Here is a 21,440-nt window from a genome sequence, read left to right as displayed (position 1 = left end):
CAAATAGTTTGCTTACATTACAACTAGTTTAACATTAAAACAATTTCTCTGGTTTTAGGATTTTCGTCCATTTCATCAAAATGTCCAAGAAGCAAGCTACATTAAGTAATTACTTTGGTGTTGCACCACCTTCAAAGAAATGCCAGACTGGACCTGTACATAAAAAACGTGTATTTGCGAAAAGAGGCCGCAGGAAGTAGCCTGGCTCCAAACAGATGACGATCACACAGAGATGTGGCGCAAAATATGCCACGAAAATCCCAATCTCACAGGTAAAAGCAGTGCCTTGTATATAGGGACAAAAAGTTTCAGTCATCCAGCTTTTGAAAATCACGAGAAGAGTAAAGAGCACATGAACATATTTCAGACTATTGATAACAGGTGCAGCCAGGACCAGAAATCCACTCGCCCTCTTGACACGTGGCAGGACAAACTGAATGAAGAACAGCATCAAGCACTGTGTAATATTTTTCTGTTGGCCTTTCACAAAGCGAAACATGCATGCCCGATGCGTTCATATGAGGATGATATTGTGCTTTTCAAGAGGCTTGGAGTTAATGTCGGGAGTGTATATCATTCACGAGAAGGGGGGACCCGCATCATGCAGAGCATCGCACAGACAATCAGTTTAGAATTGAGTGAAAAAATTGAAGGCAGCTGAATTTTGGGCCGTACTCTTTGATGGATCAGAAGACATAACACAAGTGGGGCAGGAAATTGTGTACATTGTGTCTGTGTCTAGCTACGGAAAGTTTACAGTTTTGGCAGCACAACACTTACTAACATCCTCCAGAAATATGAGGCTAGCTTGACTGTTGACAGAGACTCCACTGTTAGAGAATGGATGCATTTAAAGCAAGCAGGAAAATGTTTGGCAGCCTCCTCTGTGTGTGACTTGGTCAACACAGTGACGATAAGTAATCCAGGTAGCAACTCAACATTCATAAAGTTCTTCTGTTGTCCCTTACACTGCCCTTGAGCAGTGCTGCATGTGAGAGGGGATTTTCACATTTCAGTATAATAAAAAGCAAGTACAGACCCTGCCTGTCAGACTCCCGCCTCTCATCCCTGATGCACATCCACTTGTCTAAGATGACAACAGAGACTTTTGACCCAATGCCAGCTGTTGACTTATGGATGCAAACAGCTAATCACAGGCTCAACCAGGGAGAGGTAAAGTAAAGTAACCAAAGTAACCAAACTTATTACATCTTTATCTGCCCTGTTTGAAAGAGAGAAAGACAGTGAGTGGAGCAGTCAGGAGGGTCAGCTTGTAGGATAACTGTGCTGCGTAAAGACCGAGTACCAAGAAACATCTCCAGGTGCTCCCTTGAGAACCAGACCAAAAAAGTTATGTGCACCCCTGTCTATAGATAAGCAAATATGCTATTTGAACCTTTCTTAGCCCTTTATAAAACAAAATATAAGTCTGTTTAATTATAGTGTTTACAGACATTATCAAAGTAACAAAACTTATTACAGCTCCAAAATGCAGTAGATATTGAATATAATACAGTTAAAACTCAGATTTTCTGTTCTGTACCAAGACCTCAGTCAGTCAACTAGAGAATGAAAACTTTTCTTCATTCACGTTTTTCATTTGGAGATACCCGTTTGTTTTCATTTGGATTATGGATTGGACTTTGAGCTGTATTCTCTCTACGTATTGCTGATTTGCTGAGCAATAATGCTTACAACATATTTTAACACTCTTTGATGTTATGTTCATAACATTAACTTGTATCTTTATGCATGCTCAATAATCCAGGTGAGAAAATCACAAGAGTTGAATCAGTTCATCTGGACACAACGTTTATTGTAAGAAACATTTCATACACTCATCTAAGTGACTTCATCAGTCTTCGGCTCGCCGCTAACAGCAGTTTACCCCAACCTTATAAACAGACGCAGTACAAGCCATCTAAATTGGGATAGTTTCATAACAATCAGAACCAGTGGTCGGCTGTAATAGATGTGGCCATTAACGCTTGCTATTCACAGAGGATATTCCACTATTCACAGAGGATAGCACGCGTTAATGGCCAGGGCTATTACAGCAGGTTGCTATTGAAGCAAGTTGCTTGCTCGGTCAACATTTTGAGGCTCTACAGAGAATTTGTGTTTGTAGGAGTCAGTTGCATAATCCCATTAGTTGGCAACTTGGGTTTAAGTTTTTCATCTGATCTTACAAGTGCCATGTGAAGTTTAACATGATGTTGTATTTGTAGGAGGAACTAGCAGTACGAGTTGCAGAACAGCAAGCTGCTGTAAAGGCAGCAGGCTTGCTTGAGAAGAATGAACATGAAGATGGCAATAGTGTCATTGGACCCAGTATGCCTGAGACAGAAGTACCAACCACTGAGGTAAGTTGAGAATGATCGCCTCCTAAAGCCTACCTTCACTTCACCTGTGCTATTGAGTGCTAAATTGAAGTGTGACAAAACATTGAAAAGTTTAATCTCTTAATGCTTATTAAAAGATTTGGCACTTTAGAGCGGGTATTTTGGTGAATAAACTCTCTAACACACAATCTTTCCTATACACATGAACTATGGTCATCAGGGATCCCCCAGTACTGCGGGTTTTCTATTCTGGCAGGTATTCCAGCCAATGATATTTTTAAACCTTGCAACACTGGTGAATAAAAGCTACTTGGGATGGAAAACCTTCAGCACTGAGGACTGGAAGTCCTGAGAACTAGATTTGAGAACCACTGCCTTAATATAGTTTATATTTTGTGTACTTCTCTTTCTTTTGGTCTCCTAGCCTGCAGAGGGAACTGCTGAAGACAGGAAAAAAGGAAAGGGGGAGAAAGTGAAAAAGTGTATCCGCACTGCTGCTGGTACCTGCTGGGAGGACCAAAGTTTACTAGAGTGGGACTCAGGTAGCCTTCATTCTGTCACTTAAACGTGCTATCATGTAGAATCACTATTAGCAGCTTAGATAAACAGAGTTTGAATTGGGGCGATCCAGACTATTAAATATGTTGCAGACGACTCTGAAATTTTCCAGCCTTAAGTTCAAGTTGAAATTTATTGACAGCCTAATAAGTTTGCACAAACTTAGTATTTGTCTCGGTGGGATTCTCAACATGAACATACAAAGACAAGAACACTGTTTACAAAGTAGAAAAAAAATGTAAAAACTTTTAACATTACTTTTAAAAAATATTGACTTACATAAGATTATTTAAACATCTAAATATACAATTTCAAGTTTCACGTTTCAAGTATTCAATTTTCAAGTAAGTATAGAATAATGGAGTGAAAGGTTTCTCTGTAAACTCCTCTACAGTGTAAAAGTAAGAATAATCATACCTAGTAGTTGTAGGGGAAAAGTGCAATTGTTAAGGAAACATTAATACTTTAGTCACAGAAAGTTGAATCCGTTCATCTGGACACAACATTTATTGAGCGAAACATTTCATCACTTATCTAAGTGACCTCTTCAGTCTAAACTTCGCTTGCGGTCGGGTGAATGCTGGCGAAACTAGCCGCCGCTGCCCTCTGGATCTCTTGATTTTTACTCTGTCATTGTCTCTATTGTTCCTTTAACCAAATGAACCTTAGCTCATTCTGCTGACAATTTCAGAAACGTTTGCTTGTTTTTATTTTGTTTTTATCTGACAATCCTGTGTGTTTTGGGCTACCAATTGTTTTATACCTGGCTGCTGGATTCCTCGCCTCCTCCAGCTAATGTCGTCCTACTCCGGCACCGACGTTTGGTACAACACCAGCAATAATGTGGATCACTGGGCTGTTTATATGGATTATATTCACCTGGATTACCCTATCTTTGATACTCCATCCAGTAACACTGTTACTTCAATACACGTCAATGGAACTTTTTTGACTACAGCCCCACCTCTCTGAGCCACCACCAGCATTGCATCTTCACCAGGATATCGTTCGTCATTTTCGTTGCAAATACATTCACCGTGGATCCCACCGGAGCTTCAATTACGATGACACAAAACCAATACATTCCTTCTGGTCTTCCATTCCTCGTCCCTCAAGAAAGCCCCGACAGATTGTTGACCACAGCGCACTAGCTAACCTCGCCAGGTTGGCTAGCATCAAACCTGAAAAAATAATCTCACCATCGGGTTATTTAACATCCACTCGCTAACCAACAAGGGACTCCTACTTCATAATCTGCTGAATGATCGTAAGTTTGATTTCTTATGCTTGAGATGTGGCAACAACCCAATGACTTTTCACAGTTTAATCAAACTATTCCTCCTGGGTTTGTGTACACCTGCAAGTCCCGTGACACTGGCGGGGGGGGGGGGGTTGCGATACTTTATAGTGAAAAGTGGAAAGTGTCTTCCATAACTGTACCTGTGCATGTTTCAGTCAAGTCCATTGCCCTACAAATTAATGGGCCAAATCCTACTATACTAGCCACTGTTTATCAACCACTGAAGCCCAACGATTTATTAAACGAACTTTATGTTTTTCTAACCTTCTTATGTTCTTTGTCTCCTAACGTAATATTGCTGGGTGATTTTAATGTACACATGGACAATGTCAACAATACTCTCACGAGGGATTTTACGTCACGCCTGGACAGTTTTGGATTACAGCATTATATTGATTTTTCTATGCACGCCAAAGGACACATACTTGATCTGATTGCAATGCATCTGAGTTGCCCATTTCTGACCACAAGTTAGTGTCTTGCAGTGTTAACTTAACATTAAGAATATTGATTTATCTGCTCTTTCTAGAGGAATTGATAACCTTCCCAGCAAAGAAAATTTATCCACCCCCGACAAACTGGTCTCTCATTACAACGATGGACTTTATAGTCTTTTTTTTTTTGATGGTTTAATAATGCCTTTTATTGTTTCCACAATCCTCTTAATTCTCACTCATAGACTTGTAGACCAACGCAAGAGCTAAAATAGACATTACAAAAACAGAAAGCAAGACAATACATTAAACTCTGTTAGCACCAGGAAGATACCATTTTATTTATTTTTTTTATAACTTTGTTTATTGAATTTTCCGCACAATCAACATTTACAAAATAATTGTCCTCATAAGTTGTACAGCATGAACACAAAACTCATCCAACAATACACTAACACACCAGAATACAATGAGGAATAAAAACACACCCTCAAAGGAGAAAAAAAAATCAAATCAAATCAAAACAAATTAACTAAAGTAATTAAAAAAATAAAAAATAAATAAATAAATAAATACAAGTACACATATTCCAATGCACTTGTCCGCAGGCCAGCCAACCCAGCACAGTCCCTCACAGACATCATGTACACACACACCCTGCCTCCTTCATCACCGGAGCTTGCCACGCCCCCACCTCCATCCAACAAGGACATCAATAAAAAGGAAAAAATATGTATATATATATACACACACATCACTCTGGAATAACAGGGGAATGAAGTCGCTTAACATAAGAAAAGAAGGGGGTCCACATTGCCCAGAATTTGTTTAGGGACCCTTTGAGTGTGTGCCTAATTTTTTCCAGCTTTATACAATTTAAAACAGACTTAATCCAAAGAGCATGAGAAGGGGGTACAAAGGATTTCCAACTAAGCAAAACCAATCGTCTCGCCAACAGGGTAACAAAGGCAATAAAATCCTTATTAATATTGGTCAGTTGCAATGTGGGCGAGGGCACCCAAAATAGCACAATAAAAGGGTCTGGCTTGATCTGTGTGTCACATACTTCTGAAAGTGTGCTAAAAATATCTTTCCAAAAACCATCAAGAGATGAGCAACACCAAAACATGTGCACATGATTAGCAGGAGACTGGTTACACCTCACACAGTTAGGATTTATGTCTTTGTAAATTTTCGCTAGTCTCGCTTTGGTCCAATGAGCCCTATGAATGATTTTGCATTGAATGAGACCATGTCGGGCGCAGACCGAAGAGGTATGTACCCTTCCGAGTGCCCTCTCCCACAGCCCATCAGATATTCCCTCCCCCAGTTCCTCCTCCCATGAGGATTTAATGTCATTAAGTGAGGCAATTCTTAAAGAACAAATTTGTCTATAAATTATTGACAAGGTACCTTTCAGAGTGGGAAGCGGGGTAAGAAAGTTGTCAAACTGTGTTTCACCAGGAAGGGTGGGGAAATGAGGATCCAAATTGCGGACGTAACTCCGGATCTGTAAAAATCTAAAAAAATGATGCCTGGGAAGACCAAATTTAACTGCTAGTTGCTCAAACGTACTAAATGTATTGTCAATGTAGAGATCTTTAAACCTTTTTATACCAAGACTAGACCATATTGAGAAAGCACTATCAACCATAGATGGGGCAAAAGCAGGGTTCGAGGCCACCGGAGCAGAAAGAGAGGTTGTCTGAAACCCAAAATGGCGTCTAAATTGATTCCAGATCCTCAATGTTGTTTTGACACACACATTCTTGGTGAAAGAGGAATAAGGGCCTGTAATGGAGGAGTGAGCGAGGGAAGACAATGATGCCGGTACAGACGAAGCAGCTTCCATCTTTAACCAAATTGGGGACGGGGACATCTCTCCACCTCGCAACCAGAACTGAATGACCCTAAGATTAGCCGCCCAATAATAAAATCTAAAATCTGGTAGCGCCATACCTCCGTCTGACTTGGGTCTCTGCAAGAGCTGTTTTCGTATCCTAGGAGTCTTTTTATCCCATATGAAAGGTAGAATTAGGCCGTCTATTTTTTTTGAAAAATGTGTTGGGAAGAAAAATCGGTAGGCACTGAAAGAGATATAAAAATTTAGGGAGTGTGTTCATTTTAACAGAATTAATTCTCGCTACTAAAGAGAGGTGCATCACTGACCAGCGTTCAAAATCATCCTTAGTGCGGGTTAAAAGCGAGGAAAAGTTGGCCCGAAAAAGGTTTTCAAATCGACTCGTGACCTGTACACCAAGATAAGTGAAACAACTATGAGCAACTTTGAATGGCAAGGTATGTAATGGGAATTTTTCCGCAGTCACATTAAGCGGCATCAATTCGCTTTTACTGAGATTCAGTTTATACCCTGATAAATGACCAAAGGATGTAATAGTAGCAAGGGCAGCAGGAACAGAAACAGAAAGATTAGATGTGTATAGCAATAAGTCATCTGCATATAAAGACACATTGTGCTCATATCCGTATCTAACTATACCTTTGATAAGAGGGTTGGAACGAAGTGCTATTGCAAGGGGTTCTATGGGGAGAGCAAACAATAAAGGGCTCAGAGGGCAACCCTGGCGTGTTGACCGTTGCAGAGGGAAACAGCCTGACTGAGTGTTATTAGTCCTGACAGAGGCTTGGGGGGACGCATACAGAAGTCTTACCCAAGTAGTGAATTTTGAACCAAAGCCGAATTTATTTAGTGTATAGAAAAGGTACTTCCACTCCACCCTGTCAAACGCCTTCTCCGCGTCCAGGGATATAATGGCCTCCGAGGTGTTGGTGTCAGAGGAATTGTACATGATATTAAATAGTCGCCTAAGATTGAAGAATGAATGTCTATTTCTAATAAATCCTGTTTGATCAGGAGAGATAATCGATGGGAGAACTGTTTCCAGGCGTGTTGCCAGAAGTTTGGCTAAAATCTTATAGTCAACATTTAACAGGCTAATTGGACGATATGATGCACATTCAAGAGGGTCTTTATTATTTTTAAGAATTAAACAGATAGTCGCTTGAGTGAGAGTCTGTGGAAGAATACCATTAACAAATGCTTCATTATACATTTCAATTAGAATAGGGGCTATTTTGGGGAAAAGCTTTTTATAAAACTCTGTCGAGTAACCGTCAGGCCCTGCGCTTCTCCCGGATTGAAGGGATTTGACAGCTCTAGACAGTTCTTCAACAGTGATTGGTTGTTCTAATTCTTTAACCAAATCCTGGTTGACTAAAGGTACATCAAGGGAGTGGAAGAAGTCATCAAATTCTGATAAATCAGCATCACTTTCAGAAGTATATAGAGACTGGTAGAAACTTCTGAACTCATCATTTATCTCCCTAGGGTCTAATGATATTCCGGATGATGTATGAATTTTGGGAATTTGATGTGATGATGAAACTTGACGCAACTTGTGTGCTAATGACTTACTGGCTTTGTCTCCCTGTTCATAGTAGGTGCTCCTAGACTTGACAAGCAACTCAGTAACTTGATCTGTTAGCAAAGTGTCAAATTCTGCTTGCAAAGTTAAGCGCTCCTTATAAATAACTGGAGATGGTGAAACGGAATATGCGTTATCTAATTGGGCAATGCGGCGTGTTAGCATGGACAATTTATCTTTTTTAAGTTTGTTCTCATATGTGGTGTAGGAAATAATTTCACCTCTAAGATAAGCTTTCAAAGTTTCCCATAGGGTAGACGCAGAGATACCTGGGGTTCTATTTGTATCCATAAAAAAGTAAATTTGGGCCGAAGCAAAGTTAATAAAATTTTCGTTACTGAGTAATTGAGTGTTAAGCCGCCAAGGCGGTCTCTGATTATTAGCTGTTTGAAAGACTACTCCCATAGTGACAGGGGCATGGTCCGAAACCACAATTGGATTATATAAGCACGAAGATATGGAATGGAGAAGTCTATCATCTACAAGGAAGTAGTCTATGCGCGTAAAAGTGTGGTGTACCGAAGAGAAAAAAGAGTATGCCCTCCCAGATGGATTAAATGTTCTCCAAGGGTCTGAAACAGCGAAATCAGACATAAAGGTACGGACAACCCCAGCTGAGGTTGATAAAGTAGTAGATTTAGTGGAGGATCGATCCAAATGTGGGTCCAACCAGCAGTTAAAGTCACCGCCTATGATCAGCATATGGGAGGACATATCAGGGAGTGTGGAGAAAACCGATTTGAAAAAATCACCATTGTCCCAATTAGGACCATAAACATTAACAAGAACCACCTTCGTATCGAATAACCTACCACTGACAATTACATATCTACCATTGGGATCAGCTATCACATTAGAACATGTAAAAGGTACTGATTTGTGAAGTAAGATAGCCACCCCTCTTGACCTACTCTGAAATGAGGAATGGAACACCTGACCCACCCATCTGCACCTAAGTATTGAGTGTTGTGATACCTTGAGATGAGTTTCTTGGAGGAAGATAATGTGAGCTTTCAAGTGATGGAGGTGGTGGAGAACCTTACTGCGTTTAACTGGGTTGTTAATGCCCCTACAATTCCAAGTGAGAAAATTAAAACCATTCCCTCCAGCAGGATGAGCTACGTCAGGCTGAGTCATGTCTTAAGAGAGAGAGGACATGTTAAGGACAAGGCATAATGCAAATTAAATATTTTGGCTGACCTCAATAGTGCAAATTCAAAAAACAAAAACAAGTGACAAAACACAAGAAAACAAAACACAAATACAGAAGGAAAAAAACCCTCCCACAAAATCCCTCTTGCCGAAGCATCTCCCCAACTGAGATGCAAGCAAACCCCTAAATACAAAAAACCTTTAGAGCAACGCATACCAACTTAGCTAGCTTACTCTTAGCTACCTGAGATTTGTGACCATTGAACTAAAATAAAGCAAATGTGCATAAGTCGGTCTCCAATAACATTAGGACCCGAGGAAAACTAACTCAGTTAAGAGAGGTACAAAATCTATAAAGTGGCAAAATTGAACTTCAACCATGTAAACAACCAAATACTGGCAGTGCAGGCAGCTCAGATCAAAACAAAATGAAATGAGAATGACACAAATAGTAGGCAGTAATGTAAGTGGAATAAAATATATCTCCACATTATATCACCTTAATGTGAGTAGTCCGCTGTATACTCATCAACATGTATTGAAAATAAAAATAAAAAACCCACTACATTCAAGTGTCAACAATGAGCACTGCAAGGCTAGCTTCACTCTCCAACATGTACTGAAAATAAAAAAAACAGCTGCGTTCAAATGTCAACAATGAGCACTGCAAGACTAACTTCACTAGCTAATCTGCCTACCAGCTAGCCCGCTAACTAGCCTGCTAACCAGACCAGCCAACTGATATTTTGAGCTACAGACCCGGCGGTGGCATGGCAGCTTTTTTCACCCTGTTTTTGATGAAATCGGCCGCAACAGCCGGGTCCTCAAACCTGTGTGTGGAGCTGTCCGGCAGGGTCAGTCTCAGAACCGCAGGGTAGATGAGACCATACTTCACGCCGGGACAGGCACGCAGCTGGCGCTTCACATCTCCGAAGCTAGCCCGCTTCTTGGCCACAGCCGTGGTGTAGTCCGGAAATATCGAGACTCTTCTGCCCTTGTAGAGGAGAGGAGACGCATCTCCAGATCTCTTCAGCATGTCGTTCCGGACGTGAAAGAAATGCACCCTGATGACAAATGGTCGCGGAGGTTCACCCTCCCGGAGTCGGCTCCGCAGGGTGCGATGGGCCCGGTCTAGCAGCGGCTTCTCATCCAGGCCGAGCAGCTCCTGAAGCAGCCCGGCTACGAATTCGGTCGGTCGCGGGCCCTCCACTCCCTCCGGTATTCCCAGAAGACGGATGTTGTTCCTCCGCATTCTACCTTCCAGGTCCTCGCATCTGTTGTCCAGGTATGTCACCCTAGTTGTTAGTGAGCCGACGTTCGCCTCTAGCTCGGTAATCCGAGTGCTGTGATCTGTAGCACTGCGCTCCAGCTCCGATAAAACGACTCCATGTGCGTCGAGTTTATTCTGGATCCTCTCGATAGATCTTTTAAGCTCGTCTTTGACCAGTATCATCTCTGATCTGAGAGTGGTAGCTGAAGTGTCAATCTTACTGAAAATATCGGTTTTGAGGGAGCCCATCATGGATTGTAGCATTTCCGCGGTCAGTACTGTCATGCTGTCAGCACTAGCTGTAGCACCCGATGTTGGGAGCGGATCAGATTCAGGAGAGGGCGCAGGCTTATTGCGGCCTGCTCTTGCAGACTCCATTTTCGGTCGATTAGATGTCATTTCACCTTCAAAGTCCTCAAATATAGTGTGAATCGTTTAAAGGACTCTTTAGACGCTTGACCACCAAAGACATGCACGATTTAGCGAGATTAAATATATAAATTTGGTCACTAACTCAGGAGCAATAGAGAAATGTGTCCTACATCCTCGACGTCCCGGCCACGCCCCGACTTTATAGTCTTTTAAACGGTCTTGGTCCTTTAAAAACACGGTCTGTTTCCTCTACCCACTCTGCCCCTTGGTTTACACCTGTACTACGCCACCTTGAAGCTAAAGGCCATCGCCTGGAATGCCTTTACATGAAAACTGGCCTTGTTGTTCATAAAGACTTGTATGACAACCACATACTTCATAATAAGGAGGCTCTGTCCACAGCTAAATCGTCTTATTATGCAAATTGAATTAGATCAGGCGAAGGGAACACTAGAGTCCTGTCTTCCATGGTAAACAATATTTTACGGCCACTGGACAGTCTTGCACCTCACCTGTTTTCAAGTGCTCAATGTAACACCTTCATGACCTTTTTTAATACTAAAATTGAAAATATTCATCAGCAATTGACCTCGTCAAACAATACTGCATACAGTTCATCTTATTCACCCTTCTGTTCCCCTCTCTTCTTCACTGTCTAGTTTTAAACTCCCAACTGTTGCTGAAATGTCTCGTCTTATTCACAAATCCAAATCATCTACCTGTCAGTTAGACCCCCTTCCTACTCATTTAGTAAAAGCCTGTCTACCTTCTCTATCCTCTTTAATAACTGATATCATACATTCCTCCCTTACCTCTGGTCTTATTCCCTCATCTCTCAAAACGGCTGCAAAAACTCCAATACTCAAGAAACCAGGTGCAAACCCCAACAATTTGAATTAATTTCGCCCAATCTCAAATTTACCATTTCTTTCTAAAACACTTGAAAGAATAGTCACATCTCAGGTACACGGTCACTTGACTGACAACAATCTGTTTGAACAATTCCAGTCTGGTTTTCGCTCCATGCACAGTATGGAGACAGCCTTGGTGAAAATCACTAATGATCTGTTGATGGCAGCTGACTCTGGTCTATTAACCATACTTGTCCTTCTTGATCTGAGCGCAGCCTTTGATACCATTTCACATAACATCCTCCTAGAGAGATAAGCTTCCATTAGAATAACTGGCACCCCCTTGACTGGTTTAGATCATATCTCTCTGGCCACACTCAGTTTGTCCAACTTAAAAATTAGAGCTCACAACCCTTTCCGGTTACTACCAGTGTTCCCCAGGGCTCTGTATTGGTATCCCTCCTATTTATTATTTACCTATTACCTCTTGGCCACATTTTCAGGAAATTGGTATTCAATTTCACTGCTATGCAGATGACACCCAGCTCTATCTATCCACCAAGCCTACCTCCACTCTTCTGCCCACTTCCCTTTCTGACTGTTTACTAGAAATTAAATCCTGGTTGTCATACCACTTCTTCAAATTTAACTTAGTGATAAAACAGAGGTCCTCCTAGTAGGTACTAAATCTAATTTGGCTAAACCTGATAGTTTTTCTCTGACTATTGGTAATTCTATAGTTCCTCCATCGCCTCAGGTTAACACTAGAATGACCGGGATTTCACTCCTACTTAAAATGACAATGCGCCATCAAAATGACGACCGGTTTTTAAACTCTATATTCTGTCAAGATAAATACCCAAATGAAATATTAATGCATTGCATATGTTAGTATGTATGTTAAGAAACGACTGACACCAAAATTAACATTTTAACAACTATAATACTATTTTTAAACAATTTAAACTTCAGAGAGACATGGTCAAACTTGAATAGCAAAATTTAAAAAAGTGAAAATATTACCCGAAAAAAAAAACCGGAAAACACACATTGCTAATCTAACAAATGTAACAAGGCCTATAAAACGTGAAATGTAAAAAAGAAAAATAAAAATAAATATTGAAACAGTCCCAAACAGCGACCGGAACTTAAAAACCACTAGAACAACCATGGGCCGTCAAAATGACCGCCCATGGTTTTTAAACTCTATATTCTGTCAAGATAAATACCCAAATGAAATATTAATGCATTGCATATGTTAGTATGTATGTTAAGAAACGACTGACACCAAAATTAACATTTTAACAACTTTAATCCTATTTTTCAAATTTATAATTGCCGCTGTCAAATGCCTGTAAATACTGCAACGCCTCGGTGGTAATCATGGTGCGTCTGAAACGGTGTCTGTAACCAGACATGTTGGCAGTAATCAAAAATCAAGTTTAGACCATCACTCTGCACTGGGGAACGCTAGTGTGTTTCTAGGACAGAACAATGAACTTCATGAAGGAAATGATGCGACCAACACACGTCATAAATAGTGGCATGACGCGTACGATCATGCACAAATTACAAGCCGTCTTTTTGATGGCTCATGGTTGTTTTAGGTAGATCTTTTCATACATTTTTTTGTGTGCAATTGATCTAAAACTAATTTTAATGCAAATATATGCAATTTTAGGAGAATTCAGGGAGTGGCAGGTCTATAATTTTTTTTTTCATTCATTCATTCATGTTCAGCCGCTTCTCCAGGGTCGGGTCGCAGTGGCAGCAAGCTAAGTAGGGTACTCCAGACGTCCCCCTCCCCAGCAATGCCCTCCAGCTCCTCCTGGGGGATCCCAAGGCATTCCCAGGCCAGATTGGACATGTCCCTCCAGCGAGTTCTGGGTTTACCCCTGGATCTCCTCCCAGTTGGCCAGGCCCGGTAAACCTCCAAAGGAAGGCGTCCAGGAGGCATCCTAATCAGTCGCCCGAACCACCTCAACTGGCTCCTTTCGATGCGAACGAGCAGCGGCTCTACTCCAAGTTCCCTCCAGATGTCCGAGCTCCTCACCCTATCTCTAAGGCTGAGCCCAGACACCCTACGGAGGAAACCCATTTCAGCCGCTTGTATCCACAATCTCACCCTTCCGGTCACTACCTAAAGCTCATAACCATATGTGAGGGTTGGAACGAAGATTGACTGGTAAAATGAGAGCTTTGCCCTCCAGCTCAGCTCCCTCTTCACCACAACGGTCTGGTACAACGTCCGTGTATCTTTTTTTTCCCCACCAAGTTATTAAACTCTGAAAATCCAAAACCGTCAAAATGACGGCCTTGATCATTCTAGTGTTAAAGTCTGGGTGTCATCTTGAACAGTACATTACCTTTTGAAGCTCACATCAACAATGTCACTTGGTCTGCATACTTCCAGCTACGCAATATTAATTGTTTTTGCCCTTCACTTACACCTAACAGCACCGCAATACTCAGTCTCACACTCTGGTTACTTCCCGTATTGACTACTGCAATTCTATCCTCTTTGGTCTTCCCCTCAAGTGTCTTCATAAACTTCAATTAGTCCAGAATTCAGCTGGCCGTATCATTACCAGAACTCCTTCCATAGATCATATCACTCCTGTTCTTCAGCAACTCCATTGGCTCCGTGTTAAATACTGTATTGACTTCAAGATCCTGCTTCTCACCTCTAAGGCCCTTAACAACCTAGCTCCTTCATATCTTTCCGAACTCCTTCATATCCACATGCCCTCCCACACTCTCAGATCCTCTTCTGCTCTCCAACTCACTGCACCATTTGGCCCGCTTGACTACAATGGGGTCTACAGCCTTCAGTCATTCTGCCCCCCGCTTATGGAACTCTTTCCTACAAGACATTCACAAGATTGACGCTCTTTAAATCTTCAAATCTTGTCTCAAAATGCAATTTTTCAAACTGGCGTATTCAGTCTGATCCACGCTTCATTGAGTTTTGTGCAGACGATGAGTTTATACTTATCTGTTGTATTAACTTTTTAAATGTCTACCCTGCTTTGTTTTGATTTTATGCTGCTTGTTTTTTAACTGTGTTATGTAAGGTGTCTTTGAGTGCTCTGAAAGGCACCCACAAATAAAATGTATTATTATTATTATTATTATTATTATTATTTCTTCCACATTTCCTGTTTTACATCCTGTAGAGCCGGGTCCAAACTATGGACCTGAGGCACTATAGGGCAGATGTCAATTGATTGACAGTACTCGTTGTAATATGTGGGCTGTTCTGAGTAGGGCGATCTTCTAGACTGCACAGATGTTGATATTGCCTGGGATACGGTTGGTGAACCTTTCCATTCCCTTCTTCGTGAGTCCTAGAGCAACGATGACCACTGGTGTTGTTTTGGTCTTCATTCCCCACATCCTGTTGATTTCAATCTCCAGGTCTTTGTACTTGGTCAGCTTCTCTGTGCCTTTCACTGAGGTGTTTTTTTCGGATAGTGTTGCCATGTCGATGAGCATGCACCTCTTTTCCTTCCTATCCTTGATAACGATGTCGGGCTTGTTGGCTTTTATCTCTCTGTCAGTGTGGATGGGCATTTCCCAGAGGATGGTGACATCGTTGTTTTCAGTGACCATTTTTGGCTGATGGTCATTCCACTTCTCAGTCGTCTTGATCTTGTAACTCCTGCAGATCTTCCAGTGCAGGTATGCTGCTGTCTTGTTGTGCCTGTATATGTACTCGATCTTTGCCAGTTCCGGGCAGCCTGAGACAATGTGGTCGATGGTTTCTTCATATATTCCACAGATTCTGCATTTTGGGTCTGTTCCAACTTTGATGATGCAATGGTGATAGGATCTGGTTGCCACGCTCTGGTCTTGTGCAGCGATTATCAGGCCCTCTGTCTCTGCTTTCAGCCCGGTGCTCCTCAGCCACTGGTGTGTCTTTTGTTGGTCCACGTCTGCGTCTTTCATTCTTTTTGGGGTACTTCCCGTGCATTGCTTTGTCCTCCCAGGTTTTTTTGCAGCTGCCGCTGGCCATGGTGTTTTGCCTTCTGCTTCACTTGTTTGGCGTAGATGGTAGTTGCCTCATTTTCTGTTGGTGGGGTTTCTGTGATATCAAGCTGTTTCTTGAATTGTGCAGCATCTTTATTGATGGAGTAGATCTGATGGTTTACTATTCGGAGGAGTGGATCATCTGTTTTTGTCAGGTATGCATCCAGCCCGATAGTGGTACTCTTGAAGGTCAGTTTGAGTTGGACTAGGCCTCGTCCTCATGAAGCTCTTGGTAGGTACAGCCTGTCGACGTCTGCTTTTGGGTGGTGCATCTTCTCCATGGTCAGTATCTTTGTTGTCTTGGTGTTTAGTCTCTTTATGTCGTTCAGTTTCCAATTGATGATATTGAAACTGTACATCGCTACAGGTATCGCTAGGGTGTTGATAGCTTCAGTTCTGTTAGCCGCATTAAGTTCGCTCTTCAGTACCATATGCACTCTCCTGTGGTACTCTTTCCGGATCTTCTCCTTCATGGTTGAGTGTTGTATGCCGTCTCCTTCTTTCACTCCTAGGTAATTGTATGTGCTGTCTTGGGCTAGCTCTTTATAACAGTGTCAGTGTCAAGGTTATTATTATTATTATTGTTATTATTAAACTGACTGCAGGTATCCCCACCCTTATAAACAATACAGTGGCGTAAAGACCAAAACCAACGGTCAGTTTCATATGAAAAAAGCACTAGAAAAATCTAGAAAATCTAGTCTAGAAAAGTGCTATATAAAATGTAACGATTATTACTATTATATGCAAATAGGCATGACCATTAACTAGAGTTTCAATAGCCATGTGTACTATTCACAAAGGACTTGGGAATAGTTACAATCACAGCATTGTAAGTTGGTGACAGATATACTCGTAGACCCCCCCTCGGTTCAGGGATGGTCGATCCCTCTTCACATAGATGGCCTCTTTGACTCCCCATTCAAACCAGTGTTCCTTCCTATCAAGGATGTGCACATCCTCATCCTTGAAAGAGTGACCACTGGCCTGTAGATGGGTGTAGACTGTGGAGTCCTGGCCTGACGTGTTAGCTCTCTTGTGTTGTGCCATCCTCTTGGCCAGCGTCTGTTTAGTTTCCCCAATGTACAAGTCACGGAATTCCTCCTGGCACTTAACAGCGTACACTATATTGCTCTGTTTGTGCCAGGGGACCTGATCCTTGGGGTGGACCAATTTCTGGTGCAACGTGTTTTGGGCTTTGAAAGCAACTGAGACACGGTGTTTGGAAAATATGCATCCCAACTTTCCGACACTCCCACCACATACGGAATCACCACTGGTTTATGCTTAGACAGCTGCCGTCCCTCTGCTGTTTTCAATCGGCTGGTGCACTGTTTGGGTATGCCCAAACAGTGCACAAACAAACCCTGAGACACACTGTGCCACAAATTGGTCCAACCCCAAGGAATGGGTACCCCAACACTAACTGGTTCAGTGTGTGGGAGCCTTGAGTCGCTGTCGCAGAGACTGTTCTTGACTTTGAATCTTGATGTTTAATTCACTTTATTCTGCTGTCACAAAATAAAGTGCCCATCTCCATGATCCCACCCTGGCAAATGCTCAGGCGAAAAGAACGATAAAACCAGAAGCTCAATGACAGAAGTACTGAAACTACTGACAACACTGCAAATTCAGAACTAATAAAATTACAAAGTCAGAACAATAAAAACAAAAATATTGATATTTTGTGCAAGTTTGGGCAATTTCACACTGACAGTGTGAGAAGTGCTGTGTAAATGTGATGTATAAATAAAGTTTTGATTGTGTCTCGTGGTACAGAGGAAGGTGTGTGTGTGTGTGTGTGTGTGTGTGAAAGAGAGAGAGAGAGAGAGAAAAGGGGAAGGGAGGGGTGCATGGGTGCGTGTTTATAGTATGTGGTTGCTGGAAAACATGTTGTCTCCTCTCTTCTTGTCCCTGCCAGATGATTTCCGTATATTCTGTGGTGATCTTGGTAATGAGGTGAACGATGACATACTGGCCCGAGCGTTCAGCCGCTACCCATCCTTCCTCAAAGCTAAGGTTGTGTCCCGTTTCTTTTTCTTTCTTGCACTTGTTTTTAGGATAAGGTTTTCACCCTGTTCTTCTTCTTTCCAGGTGGTGAGGGACAAGCGTACAGGGAAGACTAAAGGCTACGGATTTGTCAGCTTCAAAGACCCCAACGACTACGTCAGAGCCATGCGAGAGATGAACGGTGAGACTGACACGCAACAGAACAGGGAAATAGAAAGTATAGACCCCAGTAAAACGTCTTCCTTTTCTCTGAGAGCAGACGTTTCAGTGACTGCTTATGCTGGTGTGTGTGTGTGGATGTATCTGCATGTATGTAGAGACTGAAGCTCCCGTGTGGTGTGTGCCGGAGCTGCTGTACTGACATGTGCTCTGTCTTCCTTTGTTCGCAGGAAAATATGTGGGCAGTCGTCCCATCAAGCTCAGAAAGAGCATGTGGAAGGACCGCAACATTGAAGTGGTTCGCAAGAAACAGAGAGAGAAGAAGAAACTGGGGCTGAGATAGTGTGTGTACCTGTGACAGATCTCCTTTTGGACTATTTTGTATTCGTGTGAGTTGGCCATGTGATATAAGTTTAGTCTGAAGCAGTAACGGTTGCCTCTTAAATTGGATTTTACTAGGCAGGGCATCTGTTTGACACAAAAGCAACTATTTACAAATACAGTTTATCAAAACTCATAATTTCTTACCGGTTTAATATTGCCCATATTTATTTTCAAGACCTGATCCGTTATTGTAGTATGATACTGTTGCTTTAACAATATTGTTCAAAAACTGCTTGTTTTTCTAAAATGTCATCTTTATTTTAAGAAAATTGTTGCCCGAACTGTTTTGTAAAGCTGGTGAGCATTTCTAGCATTTGTAAACACTTAATAAACACAAAATTATCTTTTCAGTTATGACAAGTAAAGATTACAGGCCCTTTTCCAACCTTGAATAAACTCACATTTTGACAGCTGTCTAAACTGCAGTTGTGACCTCTTTTAAAGAGTGATGTCATGCAGTTTCAGCAAAGTACTGTACATACTTTTGAAAGATGTCAGGTTTTGTGCTGGAAAGCAAGACATGAGAAAGGGATGTGTCTTTTCAGAGTCAGAATCATATGACTCAGGTTTCGTGGCTCTCTCAGTGTACTTAACATAGAATAAAAACACTATAACACAACAATCTTCAGATATATACACAAGGATTGACTTAATACAGTTGAAATAAGAGGTGATAAGGTGCAGTGGTGCAGAGAATCTATCAGAGATGCTGAAATAGATGTTAGCAGGTTACTTGCATACATGCCTGACAGATGGACATGACAGAGCGTACCAGTACGTACAATGTATAGTACAGTGTATACAACATGCTTGGATTTATCTGACTGTGTTAAGCGTTCGTTTGAATGACAGCCTGCGGAAACAAACTAGTTTTTATATCTGGTTGTTTTGGGGTACAGTGCTCTGTAGCGCCTACCAGAGGTGAGGAGTTGGAACAGGTTGTGACAAGGGTGGGATGGGTCTGCAGTGATGTTGCCTGACCGTTTCCTGACTCTGGAGGTTTATAAGTCCTGAATGGATGGCAGGTTGGCACCGATGATTTTCTCTGCAGACTTAACTGTCCGTTGTAGTCTGTCCCTGTCCTGTTTGGTGGCCGATCCAACCCAGACAGTGATGGATGTGCAGAGGACAGACTGGATTACTGCAGCGTAGAACTGAATCAGCAGTTCCTGAGGCAGGTTTTGTGTTTTTTTCACATCTGCTGTGTTCAGCTTGGGGGAATCAACTGGAATTGTATCATGCAGTGCAGTTTGCTGGGGTGGTTGAGAGTTCCCAAATCAAACTCAGATGTGCACCAAATATCCACACCCTGGTCTGCAGGAAAGAGGAGCTTCCAAGTGAACTCAAAAGCAGTTTGTTTCAGGTGAGAAAGCCATTCAGGCCAACTCTGTTGCAAATATTTGTTTCAGATGATATATTAATATAAACTTATATTCCAATCCTAACTGACTAGTTTGGCCAGTGACAAAGTCAATGTCAAAACAATTGCGAAATTTCTTGAAAATGTAAAGTTTTAAGCAAACTTTTCAAAAGTGGTAAAAAATTTTTAAAAAAAACAGTTGCATTTCTACTGGTTTTTTTTAACCAATTTATCTCCCTGTGTAGGGGATTGTCATTAAACACATTCAAAACAAAAACAAAGGTTGACAAACATATCTGACACTGCCAGAAATTTGAAGCAACTCTTCCCTTTGTGTGTGTGTGTGTGTGTGTGTGTGTGTGTGTGTGTGTGTGTGTGTGTGTGTGTGTGTGTGTGTGTGTGTGTAAGCCCTGCGTGATGGCCTGGCGGCCTGTCCAGGGTGTCTCCCCGCTTGCCGTCTAATGACTGCAGGGATAGGCTCAGCATCTGTGAGGAGGATAAGCAGTTCGAATAATGGAATGGATGGATCTTCCCTTTTTTCCGTGTACCATAACAATTAATACATACCACCTTTCCTAAAGCATGATGATGATGTGGCGAGAACTGTGTGGACTCATCCCTCTGCGGTGGCTGTAAACAGTGGTTTTATTTTTATTCATTTATACTTCGTCGCTGAGCTTTTTGTCTTAATTTGTGGAAATACAGCCATGTTCCCATTTTCAGTCTTGAGGCTTTGGGAAAAGTGTCTCCCTTCTCTTCTCCCTCCACTGAATGCAGCAGCTGTGCTATGCTCACTCAGAAGATCACAGAGCCTGAAAAAAGAATCTTTGTGCTCTACCAAATACAAGAGGATGAAAAGCTTATTGACATTCTGTTTGCTGCTTCCCAAGCTGATGTCCCAGAACCAGCTGACAGTCAAAACCAGGGACATGAAACGCATTGTGAAGTGGCTTTCGGACATAATGAGCCCTGCACCGATGACTATGTGGACACTGTTCCATGGTCCGGCCTGAACCCGCTTGAGACTGACACCACACTGAATCTGGATATGTGCTATTGGGTAAACAAGGAGCAAGACCAAAGACCTGTTCTACCCCTGCAGTGTCAAACCTTGATCTCTGGACAGACGTTGTCCGGGGTAAAAGAAGAGTCAAATACAACAAGCACAGTTCCACTAATGTCTCACCAGAGGTTCAGCTGGAGAACAGCTTTATTATTCTGGATGAGCTGCCTGTCAGTGAGCACAATGCTAATGCCACAGCTATCATTAGCACCACTAGCTCAGAAGCTAACGCAGAGACCCATGCAGCCACGGCCCGTGATACAGCTAAGCCCTTGAGGAGCGTCTCTCGGTGGCACCCAGAGGTAAAAAACAGATCAACAGCTGCTAAAGCCAATGTCACATCATCAAAAAAGACAGCAGAACATGCACCGGACATTTGAAAAAGACGTTAACCAAGCTAGACAAGACATCAAACCAAAGATAGGTAGGTGACCATATCCTAACAGATGTCACAAGCAAAGTTTTGAAAACTGTCTGTCCACCCAAGGCTATGGTTGGTGACATGGTCCAAACTCTGCCACAAGTTTTATTCGACCATCCAGGCATGGACACACTTATTGTCCATGTTGGAAAAAATGACACTTGTCCTGGAATGACACATGGCCCAGAGCTGTTAAAAAGAGACTTCATACACCCAATGGACATTCTGCAACATGTCCCAGCTCAGATATTTGTGCCAGGTCCAATCCTGACTACAGGGAAAGGAATTG

At 42.1% G+C, this 21,440-nt stretch overlaps 1 protein-coding gene across 1 annotated transcript in view; it reads left to right on the top strand.

The window, feature by feature from the left end:
• rbm42 (RNA binding motif protein 42) overlaps nucleotides 1-18,726 on the top strand; it is a 59,343-nt gene extending 40,617 nt beyond the window's left edge. The window contains exons 9-13 of the mRNA XM_056286574.1: nucleotides 2,229-2,363; nucleotides 2,767-2,884; nucleotides 17,676-17,773; nucleotides 17,849-17,945; nucleotides 18,154-18,726. Of these exons, the coding sequence (XP_056142549.1) occupies nucleotides 2,229-2,363; nucleotides 2,767-2,884; nucleotides 17,676-17,773; nucleotides 17,849-17,945; nucleotides 18,154-18,266 (561 nt within the window). The 3' untranslated portion in view covers nucleotides 18,267-18,726. The remainder of the gene's footprint in view (nucleotides 1-2,228; nucleotides 2,364-2,766; nucleotides 2,885-17,675; nucleotides 17,774-17,848; nucleotides 17,946-18,153) is intronic.
• The last annotated feature ends 2,714 nt before the right edge of the window (nucleotides 18,727-21,440 follow it).

This window comes from Lampris incognitus, chromosome 9, assembly GCF_029633865.1.
Source record: "Lampris incognitus isolate fLamInc1 chromosome 9, fLamInc1.hap2, whole genome shotgun sequence".
NCBI classification, from domain to species: domain Eukaryota; kingdom Metazoa; phylum Chordata; class Actinopteri; order Lampriformes; family Lampridae; genus Lampris; species Lampris incognitus.
This window is presented reverse-complemented; position numbering and strand designations above follow the sequence as displayed.